We start from the raw sequence: 19,524 nt of genomic DNA, 5'->3' as shown, positions 1-19,524 counted from the left end.
CTTGAGTGGTTTTTATTTATTAAGCTTGAATTGATTATCGGGTTCTCTTAATATCTACGCTTTGGCGTTGTAAACGAAGCCTTCGAGATGAAAATCTATATAAATTTCTTTGGCTAGGGTTAATAGGGGTTAATGGGATATAGATGTATCTAGGTACCTAATATTCGGAAAAAGGGGCAACTCGAACCTCCATGAATCATCATCTAGCTAAGCGCAGCAGCCTGGCGCCCTTAACAATTCAAAACTACACACTTTAACATAACTGTACGGCCGCGATGAATAGGTAGTATTGCTTTTTCTAATCTACTGGTCATCTATCTGCAACGACTACGTCATATACACATCTACGAATAATGCGTGGAACATGAATCCTACCATCTACAAAAGCAAGACCAAGTAAGCTACGACTCTACGACCCAGACTATACATACCTATACGATTTTTATGAATGATGCGATGCTGTATCCGCGTCCTCACTACCACTGTACGCTCATACCCACAAGCGCATCAATTACTCATCAGGAAAATGGCAACCTCATCGTCAACTCCGCCCCCAACCGGCAGCTCGAAGACGCACTTTCCATCCGACGCATCACTGCCAGGGGAGCGCTTCGAAGTCCGACAAACCCACGAAACGGGAGACTACACGCCGGACCCGAGTAAATCATTCCCACTCTCGCCGGCGCGCCAGGCACTCGTCGATGATATCGTAGCATTATACGAGATGAAGCCCACGGTACAACGGGTGAAGAGGTACACGCCCGATTGCGTGTATAACGACCAATTCGTATATGCGGATGATCGATATAAGATGGCTGGGCAATGGTTTGCGCTGCCGAAGCTGTTTCGTAGTGCTGAGAGCCATGGATATCAGGTTGTGACGAATGATCGGGATTTGATCCAGTTTAGACATGAGGAGGTGAGTTTCATACTTTTGCTATGGACCGCGATATTGTGAGATTAGAGCTAATTTGGTGATGTATCGTTAGGCGTGGACGTTTAAGATCATCCCTAAGACCGCTGTCATCAATGCGCTGGTTAGCTTGTCGCTCGATCCGAGCTCCATCGACGACGATTTTATCCGTGTCAAGTACCATAAGGACCAAGCTAATGACAAGGACTATTCCAATGAAGGACTCGGGGCGACGTTTAAAAAGTGGCAGGCGGATAATGTATCCAAGTATATGGATAGTCCCGAGGTTAAGGAGTTCGAACCCGATAAAAATGCTGGCAAAGAGCCTCGTCAGACTTATGGACGCGGAGATGAAAAAGGAGATGCCCCTGTTAAGAACCTATAAGATCTGGTATGCTCTACGTCTGTAAATAGATCATGGTCGGACCCATGAGCTTGGATAGCTTTCCTGATCCTTGATTATGTGCTGCCTTTGTTAATAATATCAACTTTGAAATTGTTGTCCATTTGAAATAATCTGCTACATATGTGCGTGCGAATGAGCATGGGGTCCGTTTATCGCGTGGCATGGCTTGGATTCTTGAGAATGGACAATTATCTCCTGAAAGGTTATTCAAGACAAACGCGGATGTCTGAGACCGTTAGATAGCTTAAAGTGGTCCCTTTCGTGTTGTCGCCTTAGCGAGGAAAAATAAAACGTCGCTGCCAACTTCCTGTATCTGAGGCCTTGAAATAATTCAGCTTGAACCTGATTTCGATGGATGGAGGGTTCGTGTTGCTCTTATGACATATGCACTGCATAGAGGTGCATTAAAAATCACACCTCCTTGAACAATGATCAGGGTGTACGTATACATATATTCGTCGCGCAAATAGACGATGTGGAGTAGCTAGGTCGCTCAAGAGTCTAGACTCTAGACTCGCCTCGTATTCTCGATCTTAGGGGGAAACCCATGCCGGGAAAAGAAAACCGGCTGACCCACCAGAATGGGATGACCATGGAAGCGGTTGGCGCGCCACGTCGAATCCAACTTCCGGTTTTTATATGAATTTGGCAAACTCTATCGGGAAGCAGACAGGGAAACTATTGATATTTTTCAAGAAACACATACCATAGTAGTAAATGGATATATAGGTACTCTATGTAAGGAGATGGGAATTAGCTAGTCGGGGAAAGAATAATCTAAAATTGTTGGCAGTGCAGAATTTTAACCTGAACAATAAACGAAGATTCAATAAAAAAAACATGGCATCGTACATGTCTCCTGGTTTGGTCAGATATATCCCTGTTCAGCAAGGGCGCTTTGACTCGGAGAATTCCTTCAAGATCTATCGAGTTGCTGCTTTTACATACATTAGTATGGCATCAGCTTCGGGCTGATTTGTGGATTTATAATTCAACGATGTTGTGCTATTTTGGGATGTAGGTCGCTGAATGTAGAAGCTGTACAAATGGAATATACCGGAGTTGGTTATGTACGCAAAAGGAGGATGATGTTGTGAAACAAACGGTCGAGCTGCCTAGATCGAATCGAACAGTAATGTTTCAACATGCTATTACTCGGTCAGATTTACAGACATGCCAATGTTTCTGTACCTATCCTATTAAGGCAGAGTCATGTCCTATTGCCCGAAGGAAAATCAATTCCAGATGACGGCGAAGACAATAGACAATTAAAGCCCGAAAAAGGCTAGTGTTGCGATGAATAACTTCGATGTCGTGGTCTAGTGCGATACACTGTATGGTCTGGTGAATTAACTGTATGTTCTATGCTGGCGACCGAAATTTCAGGGTTTCAGTGTAGGTACTGAACACGAAAATAAGGGAATAGGACCACGCGTAACGTGAAGGAGTTCATATAAAAAATACCTCTCCCTAAATAATGCATAGTAAGGAAAAGAATATGGGCACGGAGAACGCCGCAAAATGCGCGAGAAGCCTCAGCCTCACTCGTGCGTGCTTTATGCAAGTCACCCGCCTGTACCATAGTAGAATGGGGGGATGGCTCATCTTTTAAGGGTATCGTATCGTGCAGCGGGCGCCGAAAACTGGGTTAGTGGTTGAATAAAAGGCGCCGAGCTAGGCGTGGGTGTATACCTAGATATATATCTCCTACATAACCCCCTTCGTGTGTGTATTGTCTGCAGGATTCAAATTGTTCAATTAGGATCGCCTACCTACATGCTGACATGTAAAGGAATAGAGGAGTAACAGTAAACTTATTCCCTTGGGCACTGATGTCGCATTTGTGTCCGTTCGAAATCTCTCGTCTGACTCGGCTTAGTAGACGGGAGTCTCTGAGAATTGCCGAGCGTTACGACATCATCGCAAATCTTCTTTGGTTGTGGAAGCATCTGAAGCAGTTCATTGTTCTTCATGTGCTCCCTCCCGTCCTTTTCAGCGCCAGTGCCGACGGGGGCTTAAGCCATTTGGCGGTTTGTAGCCGTGTTTTTTTGTTTCGAGTTTGGCTTGGCGACTTGGCTAATCGCTAGCATTGTATATATACCTAGTAAAATACCTAGGAATGGGTATATTCTCATACCTAGCGTGCATAAGGATAAGTCACGTCGCAATGTCAATCTGTAGATCGAAAACTACAGAAAAAGGTTCGAATTCTGTAAGTCGTCATAACCTAGCCGCCATTCGCATTCGCATTCCCTAGGTGTATAGTTATAGAGTGGTAGTCAATTAGACTCGACTATTTAATTGCTTGTGGGATTAAAAGTTGTGCGGCATATGGGTGATAGAAGTATTTGTTGGGTGTGAATAGTGAATAGTGAATGATGGCTAGTGGCGAAATGTGGTCGAGGGTTGACCGAGGAGAGGGAATAAAAATTGTAAAACAGCAAGATTTCTAGCAAACACCTTGTTGCAGCAACTTGATCATAAAGTCACATCAGTTGCATAACTTCCTGCATAATGACATGTATAGCCACACACTTAATCATAAAAAGGAATCGTAGTCGACGATAATAGGTGATATAAATTGCTCTATTTCCTAATTAGGTAAGTGATGATAGGGTTTAGCCGTTTCTAAAGCAGTCAGGAACGCCGATGATGTGCTGGGAAGATCCGAGCATTTCCTAAGATGGCTCGTTCGCCATTCATGATTTATGCGTGGTTACACACGTAGCACTTGCATTGTGCAAACTTTATGGATAAATAATCCATAATCGGTTAAAGTTCGTCGACTTGGTACGTAGGTACACCTCCTTTTTCTGTATTAAATGACCAATCAAATTCAATAGGTGGGGTCAAGCGAGACAATTTAAAGCCACTCATTGGATGAATGGTAGGCATTCGGGATGGTGACAGGGGATGGCGGTAGCGAAAGTGCTAAAATATGAATGGCTCAAAAAGGCTTGGAACTACTGCAAGGACCCAACCGATTTTAAGAGGTCAGGGTTTATTCTGAATCCAATGAAGCGGACCAGAAAAAACAATGCAGCTTATGACGAACTAGCGAACCAAACAGACAAACAAAATATTCTATAACACCTAATGATGACGGAGAAGTGGGAGGGAAGGACAGTGGTAAACAAAGGATAAAAATTATTACAAGCCACCACAATTAAGGCATTATCGTCGGTGGTAGATAAATGAAATGAATAGGATGGATGGATGCCTTTTTAACTGTGCATGTGTAATTGGAACATTGAATACACATACATAGGTACTTAGATGATGTACTTAGACAATTCTTTTTCTTCCCCCCCTACCTAGTCCGAATGTAATTTCCCATCCTCTCGCTTCCCATTCTTATTCTAGTAAGGAGCCGTGAAGAACACGCCGCCCATCGAATTAAATCCCCACTTATCCTTATACCCATATTCCCCACCCAAAAAGGTACCCAAAAGCAGCCAAAGCAACTGCCCAGGTCGCTGCTGGCCCGCCTTATTCCTTGCTTGTCCACTGCCAGTCTTTGCCCAGAACCTGCGAAACCCATACAATTGCTACCACACTCGCATGTAACCACTAACAAGTCACGGGCTAGTCAACCCACCAAAAAAGGGCACCCAGTGCAGGTACAACTCTTTTCTCTTTGGTCCTTTTCGGTGCTAATGTACTAATCTGACAGGGGTCTTAGGTAGCAACCCCAGCCAGACCAGCGCAAACCCCAGCGTAGGTTGTTTCTTGCAAACTCACCCATCCACATCCTCGTGTCTCCTCTCCCTCTCTCCCTTTCTTTCCCTTCCCGAACCTTACCCCCGACCAACCTTTCTAGCAAAAACAACCCCCATTTCCCACACACTCCCTCAAAGTTACTCAGGCCAGTCAGTCCACTCGTTTCCCTCGTCTGATCTCGACGTGTCTCTCGTTTTTCTTCTGAATTTGTGGTTTTGTTCTTTTTTCCCCCCCTCTCACCCTCACACCACAACCTTCATAGGTCCTTTCCAACAGGTCATCGTAACATTGACCTTGTCAACCAACAAAAGGGTGAGCAAGACAATAGACATAACCGTCCTTTCCTTTAACATTTTCCTACACTTCGACACGTCGCTACCGACTCGTCCCGCTATTCTTGTTGAGACCCGTCCGTTGCCTTCAATTCGAGCATCGTCAAACACCATATACATATACATACATCCACACATTCATCTGTCTATCTATCCGTCTACGTACGAACTCGTCGTCAAGGGATATCGCGAGGCGAAACGTTTGATTGAGTAAGGGAAATCTAACAGGAGTTGTTAATTTAGCACCCCATTGTTTTTATTCTACACTCCTTTGACTCGCTCGCCAGTCCTATCGCAAACCAAAGGGCAGGACAAAGGATCGGTGTATAAACCAATTGCAACTTGATAAACATCTGCAACGAACGACCGCCGTGAAAGGAGAAAACTCGTCTTTACCACGTTTATATGACTTGGGTCGCGTGAACCCAACCGAAGATACCGAAGTCATTTTGGTCGATGAAAGCCGTTATTATCACGAAATACGAAACCGAAATTCGCGATTCAACTCCCTAGAGGAGATCGATTCCAGTACTAATTCTAGATTTCCCGTCCTCTCTAGTCGTTGATCGGGTGGAGAGAATTGGATCCTAGCCGCTTCACGTTGCCTTGGGTAGATCCAATTTAATTCGTACATATTCCCAGACGCCACGATGTCGTCGCTCCGTCAATTCACCATCACGGCCATTTTGGTCCTGGCTTCATTATCAGTAGCCACCAAAGAGAAGGCGCCAGAAACACCAACCCCGGGTACAGACACAGTCCATGGATGCTATAAATCGGTGGGAACAATGAAGAACACCTCACACGACGAATTTAACACCCAAGGTGCTTGTGCTAAAGTATGCCGTGGTCTTGGAAAGCTCGTTGGTGCTTCCCTCTCGAAGGACTGCTGGTGTGGTGATCAATATCCCAACAAGGCCGACCTTGTTGATGACGACCAGTGCACTGAACCATGCCCTGGTTTCGGTGATGAAGCCTGTATGTTGCGTTTTTGTTCAATGGATGGGATATTTGGCTGACTTTTCGCAGGTGGTGGTCTCGACACCTGGACTGTTTACAATATTGGAATAAGGGTCAGCGTCGGAGAAGCAGATTCTTCATCTAGTTCAAGCTCTGGACCTTCCAAGACTAGCTCCGTCGCGAATTCTCCCTCTGGTAAGTGTTGATCTATCTTGTAAGCTTTGTCATATACTAATTATTACCCCTAGACACAATCGAGACAATTACAGCTTCATCTTCGCCCGATAACAACAACAAATCCAATACAAACGTCGCAGGTATCGCTGCTGGTGTGGTCGTCGGTGTGGTTGTGATCTCTGGTATTATTGGAGGAACGTTCTTCTGGATGCGCCGAAAGAGAAACGCCGAAATCGAAGAGGAACACCGTCGTAATGCTGCCGTCAATGCGTTTATCAGTGGTGGAAAGCCGCCTAGTAGCAGCGGTGGCGTTTCTATGACCGACTCTCGCCTCGATCCCGTTATGAACCGACGAATGAGTGACGGTAGCATCGCTGATAACCAAGATTACTCGCGGAGAATTCTCAGGGTACGTAATCCTGATGAGGAATCTTCGGGTTCTGTAGTCTAACTTTGTCTTAGGTTACCAACGCTTGAGGAACCCCATCGCAGATATCACGATGAACGACTTCCCGCTTGTATCAAATTTTTATTCATCGGCATCGACGGCGTTTCACGGTGGCCATTCGTCATTGGGCAATCGATCTTACCCGACGATCCCTGGCGTTTTATGTATTGAGGTGTATGGAACAGCACACATTGGGTCACATATAGGGCGTGACCGTCGGTTTCTATTCTACCGATCAGGCCTTTACTACGCCGTCCTCTCCTTTTTCCTTACAAAAAACTTACGTTGTCGACTGGCCGTAACGCGATGCGCGCAATTCGACATATCCTCTTTGAAATTTCTCGCGAGATCTACTAGGGCCCGGGCCCGAAATGAAGGGAAGGCGGATGCAGCCATTGCACGACGGGGTTGCAGTTAGGCCACACTTTATGCTACGTGCGAGATAGTTAATACAATACCAGATCAAGCCGGAAGGGGTTTTGCCATGGAATGTGGGGGGATATCGGGCGGATATACCGCTTTGAATTGTGTGCGAAGAGTTCTGATAGAGAGGATTGAGCATCAGTGGTCATTCTGGGGACTTTACTGTATATTATTCAGATAGTCCAAATGACTAGGGATTCGCTTATGGTCTTGCTGGCTCGGCTTGGGGATATGTGACTATTGATGCTTGGCCCTATATACGTGTGTTCGCCATATGCCCTTCAGTGGCACTTTGGCTGTTTCTTAGCTCGCTAATCGGAATACCCCTCTAGATCTTCTACAAATATAATACATGTTAGTTTCGAGTAAAATGGTTTGAGACGACCTGAGTGATTAGTGAAACAGTATATACGTATGTAGTAGCTATGATATTTTGGGCATATGGGGATTGCATTGTTGTATTACGTCGAATCCGGGGTACAGGTGATTCGAGTATTTCTCGAAGCGCCGAAAAGTCGCTTAACCCCAGATTTGCTGAGTCGCATGTGTGGTTATCATTGTTCAGTCTGGGTAAAGTAAGATACCCTTAGGTACCTCCTGGCGATCTTTTTTTGACACTTTGCTGTATGTATATCTACATTGTCTGATTGTATGCGTTGTTCGTCGGTATGGGGTTACCGAATGAGCGATGATGATCGGCTTGACCCTGCGAGAATGACGCCGAGATCGTCGACTCTGAAACTGCGCGAATGAATATCTTTAAGGGTCTTTGGGTTGTCAGGTTGTTAAATAGGATGGCTGAGCTGATGCTGCTGTTCCTTCGGGTATTGTGTATTAACCGGCCAAGATTAACTGACCGCTTTCTTCTATGGATGGTTATGGATAGACCGGCACTTTTTATTGCGAAAGGTATGACGATGATGCTTTTTTGATGGGTTGAGTAGATGCTTATAAACTTGAGAGTTGAGTTATGTAACCTGTATAATCATGTAAGTACCCAAGTACCTCCGAAAGCATGATTTTGTACCTGCATAAAATGGTCCGTGCGGCGACGTAGTCACGTGGCATCGAGAGCTTGGGAAAACTTTAGGAAGTTGGAACTTTGGTCTCCACTTGAATTGTCGCGTCAATCAACTTCCTAAAAGTCGCGACGCAACATTCCAACTACGGCATTTACCACTAATGACTACCGTTCATTCCATACTGGTATCTAGTTGGATGGGAGCTTTATGATGCTTTGAGAACCTGTTGGCATACCGGGCGCTTCATCGTACTGCCTCTTCCTAGCCCTAGATTCGTTGATAATAGCTTCAACTGAAGCTGTATTCCGATCATGGCTCCATCTAACCTACCTCGTGTCCGCCGAACTGCGCAGAACACTCAATACACGTATGTTCTACTTATCTTGATGAATGTATTTATCTTCTAACCCATCATGCTATATAGGTATAACCTGACCCGCCGAATCAATGCCGTCCAAACCTACCCCGTATTGTCTCCCCAAGGCGCGACAATCCTCATCCATGGGCATGAGAATGGTGTCACAATAGTCTGGCGAGGAGGACGACAATTCAAGCCAGATCCTGTTAAGGAAGCTCCTGCAAAACAGAATGGGAAAGTAACCTCCGATGCTGTAATGATAATTGATTCCGATGAAGAGGATGCTGCACCTGCCGTGAAAGGAAGCACATTCATCGACGAGCCTCGATTCGAAGATTATATCGACGAAGACGCACCATACCCTGAAATTACCCAAACTCTCGACCTCGAATTCGGTACCGCCGTATTACACTTAGCAATATTGCCTCTTACGCCTTGCACGGCAGAAGATGCAGCATGGGGAGGAGCAGAGATACTGAAAGAAAAGATCGTATTCTCTGCATCCTGTGCCACTCGCGAGGTCTTTCTTATCACCCTACCTCTGACACCACCTTCACCAGCAAGCAAGGCGCGATCGGAGTTACAAGAAAGTCTACTGGCTGGAAGAGCTGGTAATGGCAAATGGGGCGAATCTATGGTCCTGCTTGCAGGACAAACATGTGGCAGTGATGGCCTAGCAATGTCTCTCATAAAATCAAAGATATCAACCGAGCGCAACAAGTCAGCCGACAGATCACGTTCGGAATCTAGAGCAACGCCGCGCGTTGTAGTGGCCGCTCACTCTCCTGAAGCTTCAGGCGTTCTACGACTATGGGATGTGCCTCTAGAAAATTCACCCAAGACCGGCCAACGTATCGAACCTTTCCAGATCGAGTTTTTACCGAAACCCCTTTCCTCCATCTCCTTTAACCCTACACATTCAACCCAACTATTATGTAACGCATCGACTGAGGCAGTCAGGGTATACGATTATGCCTTAGCTTCCATGCCCCCGGATGATTCTGAAGGTTCTTTCCCTTCCCAAGGCTCCTGGCTTATTTCTTTCTACCCGCCGTTCGCCCGGCCTTCTTCATCACGAAAACCGATTCTCGCGGCTTCCTGGATCGCTAGTGGCCGTGCTATTTTCGTCCTACTTGCGGATGGTCAATGGGGTATTTGGGATGTTGATGGTGTATCTCCCCAAGGCCCTGCCTTGTTCGGGAAGCGCGGATCTACTATTCGTGGCGATGCGTTAACCGAATTTAACGTATCCGGATATGTCGAAGGCACGAGTCCTCTGCGCAACCCCGCCTCTCGTCTCTCTGGTAGTGGTTCGGATTTCGTACCTATGACACCTCATTCTAGACGCGATGCTCTGGCGACTACTAACGGACCCGAACGATTGGCGCCTGTTAAGGGTGGTGTCGTAGTAACACCGCTACCTGCTAGCGCTAGTGCGACAGCTGACGAAAGTGTTGCGCTATGGATTGGTAGTGCCGAGCACATTTTCGTAATACCTGGCGTTTTGAAATTCTGGGAAGCACAAATTCGCAAGGGCGCTGGTGGCGGAGTTAACCTCTTCAGTGGAGCGCAACCTACTCGTATGGTTCGATTGAGCGACTTGAGCGTTGGTCTCATGGGTGAACGTTGTACGGGTGTTGGCGCTATCGTCCGCTTCATCGAAAACGGTGCGAACTCATCCGGTAACGAGGGCTTGCCTGTCGAACTGCTGGTATGCGGTGAAGCTCGATTAGTGGTTGTTAGGGAGAGCGAGACAGTCGTTGGTACTCGAATTGGCGGAGTCATCGGACGTCGTAAGGGACTTGGTGACCGTGCAAGGGAGAATAGTGCCATTGTTGTCTACCCCCGACCAGAACAACCAGGCAGCGTTGCTTTTAACTTATCAGTTGGTCCTAAACGAAAGCTTTCGCGACCTAGGGTTGGAGGATTATTCGACCAACCATCCCCTATCGAGCGCGTAACGCCCGAGGGAGCAGACCAGAGGCCGTTACAACTGCCTTCGAGGCCGAGGTCTGGTTTCGCGTTTGCAGACAGCCTGAATGCTGCTGCAGACCTTGAGCAGCAGGTGGAGGAAGACGAGAGAGACGTCGAGGTCGAGATGCTGGATATAATGGAGATCGATCGTGAACTGGATGCCCTTGATAATGGAAGGGGTAGAGGCCGTAAGAAGGTCATCTTCGATTCATAGGCTTCACTTCCAATCGACTTATTCTACCTAACATAGGCTAGCACGACTGATAGGGGTTAAGTGCTGGCGATGATGTACGATACCGATACCCCACGCTAATCCCGGCGGTGTTTAGGTCCTCGGCTTTTTGTGGAAGATAAAATTAGGAATATGCCCAGGCTCTTTTTCGACGTCCCTTTCTTACCCGTGGAAAGCTTGCTGAATGATTTGACTAGGTCACAGACTTCCGATCCCCTTTCTTCAGTGATCATGGCCTGGTACAAAGTTGTCTCATGCTCCCTTTTACCTATTAATTCCTGTGAACTTATTCTCTGTATCCTTTCCCCTTTTCTATCCCTTTTCCTTCTCCGCGCGGCAAGGTGGAGCACAAGGCGAGATCCTTCCTTGAAGCTCTGTAATCCATGCGGTACATCGAATGGGCACATTCCGTTTTTTAGGGATGTCCCACGTGTCATTCTTTTTATAATATGACACGCGCCAATGGTCCCAGGAGGGTTTATTTTGGGAGGGGGTTAGGGTTGGTTCGGATTTTTTATGCGAATTGACCGTTTGCCCTCCCGCTCTTCAAGTGCTCTGTTATCTATCCCGCGAGGGATGGGGGGCGAATGGGGGCGGGAGACGGGGCCGTTGGTACAATTTTTAGTGGGTTCGGGGGCTCTTGTGCGCTTTGGTAAGGGGGCAAACACCTGGGAGAGCAAGCGCTCTGCTAATATGCTATTTTTTACGTCTGCTGTCTACTGCCTCGTCATGATTCTTTGTGAAGTCACCTTTCGCCAATTTCCCATCTTCTAAGCTTAGTAGGTTTTATTTCACATGCATTGCCTCAAGTATGTGTTTTGGTTGAACTTCCAAATTGTACTTCGCGATATGATTATTCTTCGTAGGCTGTGCTAGCGCTTTTTAGTAGTGATGCTAGCGCCAAGTCCCTGTGTAACAGTGTTGATGGATGTATTGTCCCGGCTCTCGTAACCTGTTCAATTGATGGTTTTGTGCGAACAACTGACTGCTCTAGAGTAGTTGAAGATTGAATCAATTCATAACAGAAACAGGTCTTGGAATGTCGTGATTGTACGCTTCTTATTCCTGCTTCCGAACATCAAAGTAGAGCACGTCTACAAGCTCATAGTCAATCGCCGCTATTATTCAGGCGATATCAATGCCCGTTTCAATCTTTATATTCTTCTAATCTCCCCTAACTCCTCGACCTCACAACAATGCTATGCTATATAGGTATATAAGTATATAAGCAAACGCAAAAAAGAGCATTCAATCTTTTCTCTTTCCCAACCCCAAAAATGCACGGTATATGTATGCTATGCTACGCTATGCTATGTGGATATATAAATATGTACAACTTAGTAGTCTCAATAGTAACGATTGTAAAAAAATATCTCCCATCATCGTATATAGAGTTCTCGACTCTTAATCCCCGTGAAGATTATGGGGATGGTGGTGCGGGGGGTTGTTGAATTCCTAACCCGACTTCAGTAGTAGGACTTGGCACCTTTGGGGTGCTTTCTTTCCTGTTCCTCTTGCTAAGCTTCCGAGGACCAATTCTAGACGACTTTGGCGGTGAACCGGCGGTAAGAGTAGGACTGCCATTGCCGTACCCAGTACCATCGCCACCGAAAGTACTACGACTTGAACCAGCGATACCCACACCAGACGGCGACTCGCTCCCAATCGGCGGTGATCCGAATTCCACAACCGTTCCATCACGGAGTCGAAGTCCACCTGTTCCAGTGCGCGCCATAGCCTCAGAACTACTCGATGCATCCAGATCCGGACTCAAATTGCCCCTAACGCCTCTAGCGAAATTAGTAAGTCGACCACTAGCCGATCTATGTCGACGCCCATCACTACCTCTCCTCCAAGGTTTGAACCGCGACGATAACTTCGGTGAAATAGGAGACCATGGTAAACCACTTGACTCAGCGCGTCTGCGACCGCGGGAGTTCTCGCTATACAGCGAGTAGCTAGTAACTATAGGTTCTAACTCTGAACCACCTAGCCGAGGACTCGGTTCTGTTTCAACGACGCTTGGACGGCGGGAGCGAGGGCGCTGCATGATCTGCGAGCCGGGTGATGAGCTGTGTGCCAAAGGCGACGCGTTGCGGGGTATAGAGTGGCTTGAGGCGTAACTGTGACTCGATTGGTGGCTGGGATCACGCGACATGGGTTGACTGGTGTAACCTTGGGGGTGTAATTTGGGAGACATGGATGATGCTACCCAGGGCGGCGGGTGATCTGACGCTAATACGCCTTCAGGTGGATTGTGAACCGTGTGCGGGTAAGGGAGGTTCACTTGAGGCCGTATGGAAGGTAGTGAGTGAGCTAGATGCGCGTATTCGTCGTCTTCGGCTATGGCTTGCTGGGATCGTCGATTGTAGTCCCAGTTCTGGGAGTTTGGAGAGGGCGAGCGCAAGCTACTGCTTGAGTTGATTTCAATCGGGATAGGTGGCGGCGGGGGGAATGGACTCGATGGGTGTGACGGACTGGATCTAGCAGATCTCGACACAAGTATCGAAGATGGTTTCGAATGTCGTAGCGACGGTGAGTTTGAATGAGATCTCGAAGGTGGGTTTGACGCCAGTCGTGGTGGCTGGGGTATCGGCGGGGACCTTGAAGGTGACTGCGAAGGCGGTCGTGAAGGGGGCTTAAGTACGTCCTCGCTCTTATCATATTCTGGGAACGTCGATGGCTGTGTTCCCGGAGGACTAGGTGATGGTAGCGACGCGGTATTGAGTGGGGTCGCAGACAAAGGGCTAGAAATCTTAACCGGTGTAAGACCATCGAGTGATACGGAGTGTTCATTCTCTCTACGCTTCAGGATCGCCGCTGCAGCTGAATTTGGCGACGGTGCAGGACTAGAAAATGTGCCAGATACAGGATAATCGTCTCCAGTGGCAGCTTCGGCTTTCGCATCGGCATACGACGGTTTTCCTGCTAATAACCTTGGACGTACATTGGAGCTGATGTCGCTGATAGAGTCAAAAGCAATCTCGTCACTTCTAGGTTGGTACGAAGGCGATCCTTTGTTAATCCGGTCTAAAGTCGTTTGAGCTTTAGTAGCTTCCGATGAAGCACTGCCGGTATCCGCCGAAGAGCGCGGCCTTGTCGCTTGCGGAACTGTTGTTGGGTGGATGATGCCTTTTGCGGTCTCACGACTGATACTAACACGAGGGTCGCTGAGAATCCTAGACGCGGCTCTCCAAGAACCAGCACGGTCGCGATAGCGCCGCTCGGCGTGTCTCTTGATAGTTCGGTGATTAGGCCCGAAGACTCTGCGGGTAACTTCGTCATCATCTGGCATAGACATCGACTCGAATACTTCTGTTGGCGCAGGCTGCGGTGTAACCGTCCTTGAATAATCGATATCGTCGTAGCCGTGCGGGTATGTAACATGCCAATGGTAAGGGTTGTGCTGCGGCTCGGTGGCGCTGTATATCGCCGGAGATGCTAACGGTGATTCTTCTTCATACAGCATGTAGGGTTCGACTATACTACTGTTACTCGGTGGCGTATCCGTGTCCCCTTCCGATAAGCTATTTGTCCGCTCGAATACAGAGGCGACCACTGGTGCAGAACCCTGGCTAGAAGCATCCGTAATCCGCTTAGTGAGTTGATCGATTCGCTTATCGATGGTGCTCAGACGCGACTCCACTAGTTCTCTGCACTCGGTGAGATCCGGGTATCTTCTTTCGAAACGGTTAAGATGAGCTAATAATCGTTCACCATGAATGAGGAATCTTCGGAAGTCTTCCGGTACTCCCGTTTGCAAGTCTTCCTCGACTCGGCGGTCGCTTATATCGAAAGCTCTACAAAAGACGCAGATTGCTCGTTCCAACCAAAACGGAGCCTGTCTTTCTTCAGCAAGAACATCAACGAAGAAAGCTTGGACAATCCCGTGAATCCTAAGTATATCGAGGCTGTCTTGGCCCATGTCGACACTGCGAGTACTATTCGAACTGGCCGATGAGGCTTCATTGTTTTCATTTCGCTCCACTAGAGCGAAGGCGATGAGTATTTTGAAAGTGTTGTTTAACGATACCCTCCGGGTTTCGGGTTCCGTAGATCTGACCGGTGTCCTCTTGTCCAAAGCTTTGGTACCTATCGTAGTTATTAGCATATATCATTCTAGCTCTATCAAATTTGAGAACTTACCCAGTACGACCATCTCGACGGGGATGTGTGTGCCGAAGAATGCGAGCAAAGACATCAGGTTTAACGCAGCGCTGGCACCTCTATGTTCGAGCTGCTCACGGACCGCGCGATACGCCAGCAGGCCACCTACTTTCGGACGACTTCGGTAAGACCTTAAGTATTTGGCGAGTGGTTCTCGGGTAGCTTTGAGTTGAAGCGCGGCGACATGAATCATAAGAGGTAAACGATCCATCAGTTCGACGAGTTCTTCAGCACGCCTCAAGTCATCCTGTGTATATGGCCTCTTCTTCCCCATCTCTTCGAAAAGGAGTTCTTGAGCTTCCTGCTTGGTCAATGCGTCCAGCGCAATAACTTGAGGGTTGTCGAATTGATAGTCTTCGCCTGGTGTTCGCTCCGTTGATGTGTAGATGATACTGGTATGCCTCGCGAATGGGATGTAGTGCTGAAGATGTGGGAGGTCAAAGTGGACGCCATCCAGGACTAGCAACCAGTTTTCGTTGCTGCTCAACCATGCTTGTACAGCGCCCACCATACGGCGGGTATCGATAAGCCCTTCGTGATCTAGGTGTGTTGCCTCGCTCAGGCCCACTGTCTTCGCGATGTCCCAATAGCCGTAATCTAGTTCTTCCAAATATTTCGCCCGGATCCAAAAGATACCACCGGGAAAATCATATTTATGTTGGAATACATATTGTCGCGCCAAGTGAGTCTTACCACCTCCAGGCATACTCTGGATCAGCACAGATGAGGTTCCTACGGACCTTCTTTTACGGTCCATTAACATTTTATGCAACAGCTTGAGCTCTTTGTCTCGACCTTTGAAATACATATTAGGACGGAAGACAGTCGGTTTGACGAAGAGGGGTTCTTGTGAAGGGTCATGATCAGATTTGGATTGTTGTGACGGGAAATATTCATCTTCCGATGGCTGGTTCGGCGTCGCCGGGCCAGTAAGGAGCTGTCTAGATTGATGATCGATCTTCGAAGGCTCTTGATTTGGAGATAATGGAGTGTCATTATGGTTTTGCGGAACTACAGAAAAAATAACAATCAGCTACGGCTCCTTGAACATTAATGTCTAATTTTATCTCGTGAATGATCATCAATCTCCTCTATCTCAAAAGGAAGCTGAACATCTTCGAAGATTGAGCTCCCCAAAGACCGATCGTGAGAACGGTATGAGCTACTCTCCAGAAAGGGTAGGGCTGGTAACCTACTGGATCCTTGGCCAGCCTGCTGAATGCGTTGTTGCGTTTCAAGCTAATTTCAGTTAGACACATTTTCGTGGTTGGAGTTGTTGGACTTGGGACGAGAACATACCCATGGTTTCATCCTCTCTTCTATCTCGTGTTTTGCCCTCGCTAATCTTTCATCGTCTTCTACCCTCCATCTGGTCGCGATTACGTCGGGGCAATCTAGAACCCATTCCCTTATAGCCGTAGCTATTGTTCTGTATCCCGGCGCATTTCTGCTATCGAACTTGCACATGCCGGAGTGGGTTGCTTCAATAGCATAGTATGTTACACCCGGAAGCTGGGGACTTGCCGAATGTGCGTCAACTATGAGCGACTTCGTTCCTTTTAAATCCGTCTTATGGTTCTCGTGGGCCATAAGAATTTTAAATCGCTGGTAGATGTCGAGGAAATGGCTGTTGATGTTCTGCAGCGTTTCGTTATCCCTTTTCAGCGTCTTTAGGAGTACTGACTCGGACTGAAAGAATGTTCGAGGAACAACTGCGTCCGACATTGCTTGTAGCATAGTTCCCCATCCCGCCAAATCCGAACCCGCATGTGGTGTACCGAGAAATATCATGCCATACGTTGAGACGTATATCGATCGGTAGTCCTCATGTTGAGAAGATCTCAAGTCGTTCGAGTATAATAGAGCGCGCTTGACTAGAATACCGCCCAAGCTGTGACATACCCAGATGATGGGGTTGCGTGTAGATTGTTCATCCTTCCGATAGTGTGTAAGGGACGTTACTAAGGTCTGCGCATGCATGTACATGAAGTTATCGCTCGGGTTGGACCCATGTTTTTTTGAGTATACATCGGCGTTATATCCGTAAACCAGAATATTCGCCCGCGCTTCTCTTAAGGATGTGGGGAGTAGGTCGGTCGGCCAGAAGACGTCATTCTTGGACGTCCAGGTCCGTTGTGGATCGCCGTTTAGACCGTGAACGAGTACAACATCAACTTTAGCGTCGGGATGGGTATAAACTGCTGTCGTCTCGTATCGCGAGATTTGTTTGTTGATTGAGCCCTGTAGACGAATTGGATTTAGCAAACTGCTCATGATCGCAGATAGAAGGATGAGTGTCCAGTGTTTGATTATTCTATGTATCTCCACCAGAAGAAATGCGGAACATCGGGAGAAATAAATGAATCCCATTATAGGATTTCCAAGTAAAGAGCCATGTATCTAGAAGCGCAAGTTGTTGCCAAGCTCGGAAGTGTACGTATAATTATATCAGACGAAAAATATGGAATGAAAAGGGAAATAACAGACTTTAACTTACCATGCTTACTTACGAGCGAGGCAGCAGGACTCAAGCTGGTTTTATCACCTCTTATGGCTAACTTTTAAGCGTATGAGTAGAGCAAGATGTGCCTCTCTACTTATAAAGGAGGGGTGAATTTGGTTTGGTTCGCGTCGCGCGTGACATGGGGCGACGGTAGAAACAAGTATATAATTACGTACAGGAAGGCATTAGAGTTAATGATGTATACAGTATGCGTATATTTGGTAAGAGTCATAAGGGGAATGTTAAAAAAGGGAGGTAGACCTGAGGCCAACCAGCCTGACCGTGGGCGAAAGCTGTCTCCATACAGCCAAGATAATTCCCCATGTGCTTTCAACACAGCGTCGCCCTGCTCAAGGTCGGAAGGTCGGATGATTGAAGCGTGCTAAAGTCTAGTCAACGTAAAATGGATGGGACAAGATAGGTCACATCGTAATCATCAAGCGAAAGACGGGAAATGTATGGGTACGTACAGTACAGAAAGAAGGTTGAATAGGAAAGAGAGATGCGACATCACGGGGTCCTGTTTTAGTTGGTACCGTCAGCTGGATCGCTACTCCCTCCAAGCCTGAGCCTCAGCGATATGCCATTTTAGTCATAATCTTTCCCCACACCACCCCTGCTGCTCTGTAAATGCGCATATTGTAGGCAGGAGCTAAAATCTGCAGTAAGACGGGTGGGCGGCATAAGCAAGGGCCGTGATCTGGGGGGTTTTGCTTGAAAGACGCTGTTATTAGCCACTTCCTCATTTGTAAGAATAGAATGCCGGTACCTGTTTTGTCGTGCCTGGTTAAGGTCGGATGGATAACTCTCATAGCGACAAATTGACGTCAACTATATCGTATTATCGCTTTTCGAGTCCAACAAGATCCGAGATATTGGCTAAAATGATTTTGATTGGGTGGATCAATTATGTTCGTCACACTTGCGTTGGTAGAAATTAAATTGTGTCGACCATTCATTTGTGCCGCCCGCCGGAAAGTTGTATGAAATAGAGGGTGTAGGGTTCTAAGGTTATGCTATGAAAGCGAGCTAAATTATCCCGAAAACTCTGATACGCAGCTGCAGCTGCATCAGCCTTAGTGGACAAACCGTGACAGCGTACCGAAAGTCAAAAAACGAAGCGTGAAGCGTAAATGCAGGTACACTTGGTGACAAGTGGCTCTCAACTTCCCGGTACCTAATATTACTCACATGGCTGTAAACTCCATTCCAGCCTATTGATTTAAGGTTAATACCAAAATAGAAGTCTACTTAAGGTAGGGTTTACTCTTGCGTACCTAGTGGATGTAGGGCTGCGTCCGTAAATGCACACAGCCTATTCGTACGTATACCAATGCCCAAATTATGGTACGCTGTATGACTGGTAGGCGATGGTCCACCGACGCTACACATCCTGGTCAGTTTTCGGAAACATTTCGACAGGCGACATCGCTATCACAAAATCTATTCAATAAAACTGACAGAATGCCAAGATACGAGTTTTAGAAGATTTCACATGTCTTCGAATACTAAATTTTATAGAAATGTTGGTATTTATTTTGGGGTTGCATTCTCTACTAATCGATCAATTGCGACTCGGGTTCCACTCAATCCAGTTCTTCATCACTTGGATCAATCTCGATACGGAACAATTTGTTACTCTGTGTGACGTGAAGAATATCCTTGGCAGTGGCATACGACTGAAACCACGCCAGGCTTCATGTAAGGGGTAGAGACTTAATCTATATCGTAGAGGAGGTAGACCGCGGTTAGAGAAGGGCTAACTAATCACCACTCTTCATCGGTTCATCACAGTTCCATCTGCCAGGCACACTTTCGCTCTGTCCGTCGGTGACACAGCCGACCTTCGGCATACATACATGAAATGTTGGTTTTTAGGTTCCGAGACA

The 19,524-nt window shown here is 47.1% G+C and overlaps 4 protein-coding genes across 4 annotated transcripts; 3 read left to right on the top strand and 1 right to left on the bottom strand.

Moving 5' to 3' along the window:
* The first annotated feature begins 111 nt into the window (after positions 1 to 111).
* Positions 112 to 1,732, top strand: F4822DRAFT_414169 (uncharacterized protein). Its single transcript, XM_051459107.1, has 2 exons — positions 112 to 919; positions 990 to 1,732. The coding sequence occupies exons 1-2, from the start codon at positions 449 to 451 to the stop codon at positions 1,296 to 1,298; spliced, it is 780 nt and encodes a 259-aa protein (XP_051311566.1). The 5' UTR covers positions 112 to 448; the 3' UTR covers positions 1,299 to 1,732.
* A 4,033-nt stretch (positions 1,733 to 5,765) lies between these two features.
* On the top strand, positions 5,766 to 7,111 carry F4822DRAFT_354864 (uncharacterized protein). Its single transcript, XM_051456013.1, has 4 exons — positions 5,766 to 6,349; positions 6,401 to 6,526; positions 6,580 to 6,917; positions 6,971 to 7,111. Exons 1-4 carry the CDS (start codon positions 6,022 to 6,024, stop codon positions 6,983 to 6,985), a joined length of 807 nt encoding a protein of 268 aa, XP_051311565.1. The 5' UTR covers positions 5,766 to 6,021; the 3' UTR covers positions 6,986 to 7,111.
* A 1,396-nt stretch (positions 7,112 to 8,507) lies between these two features.
* On the top strand, positions 8,508 to 11,591 carry F4822DRAFT_414164 (uncharacterized protein). Its single transcript, XM_051459106.1, has 2 exons — positions 8,508 to 8,768; positions 8,826 to 11,591. Exons 1-2 carry the CDS (start codon positions 8,713 to 8,715, stop codon positions 10,945 to 10,947), a joined length of 2,178 nt encoding a protein of 725 aa, XP_051311564.1. The 5' UTR covers positions 8,508 to 8,712; the 3' UTR covers positions 10,948 to 11,591.
* A 794-nt stretch (positions 11,592 to 12,385) lies between these two features.
* On the bottom strand, positions 12,386 to 17,632 carry F4822DRAFT_438318 (uncharacterized protein; the record flags this gene model as incomplete). Its single annotated transcript, XM_051462502.1, has 6 exons — positions 12,386 to 14,076; positions 14,113 to 15,057; positions 15,112 to 16,029; positions 16,287 to 16,347; positions 16,390 to 17,373; positions 17,630 to 17,632. The coding sequence occupies 6 exons, from the start codon at positions 17,630 to 17,632 to the stop codon at positions 12,386 to 12,388; spliced, it is 4,602 nt and encodes a 1,533-aa protein (XP_051311563.1).
* Between the last annotated feature and the right edge of the window lie 1,892 nt (positions 17,633 to 19,524).

Source organism: Hypoxylon trugodes, assembly GCF_022578975.1.
Source record: "Hypoxylon trugodes strain CBS 135444 unplaced genomic scaffold F4822scaffold_8, whole genome shotgun sequence".
In the NCBI taxonomy this organism is placed as follows: domain Eukaryota; kingdom Fungi; phylum Ascomycota; class Sordariomycetes; order Xylariales; family Hypoxylaceae; genus Hypoxylon; species Hypoxylon trugodes.
This window is presented reverse-complemented; position numbering and strand designations above follow the sequence as displayed.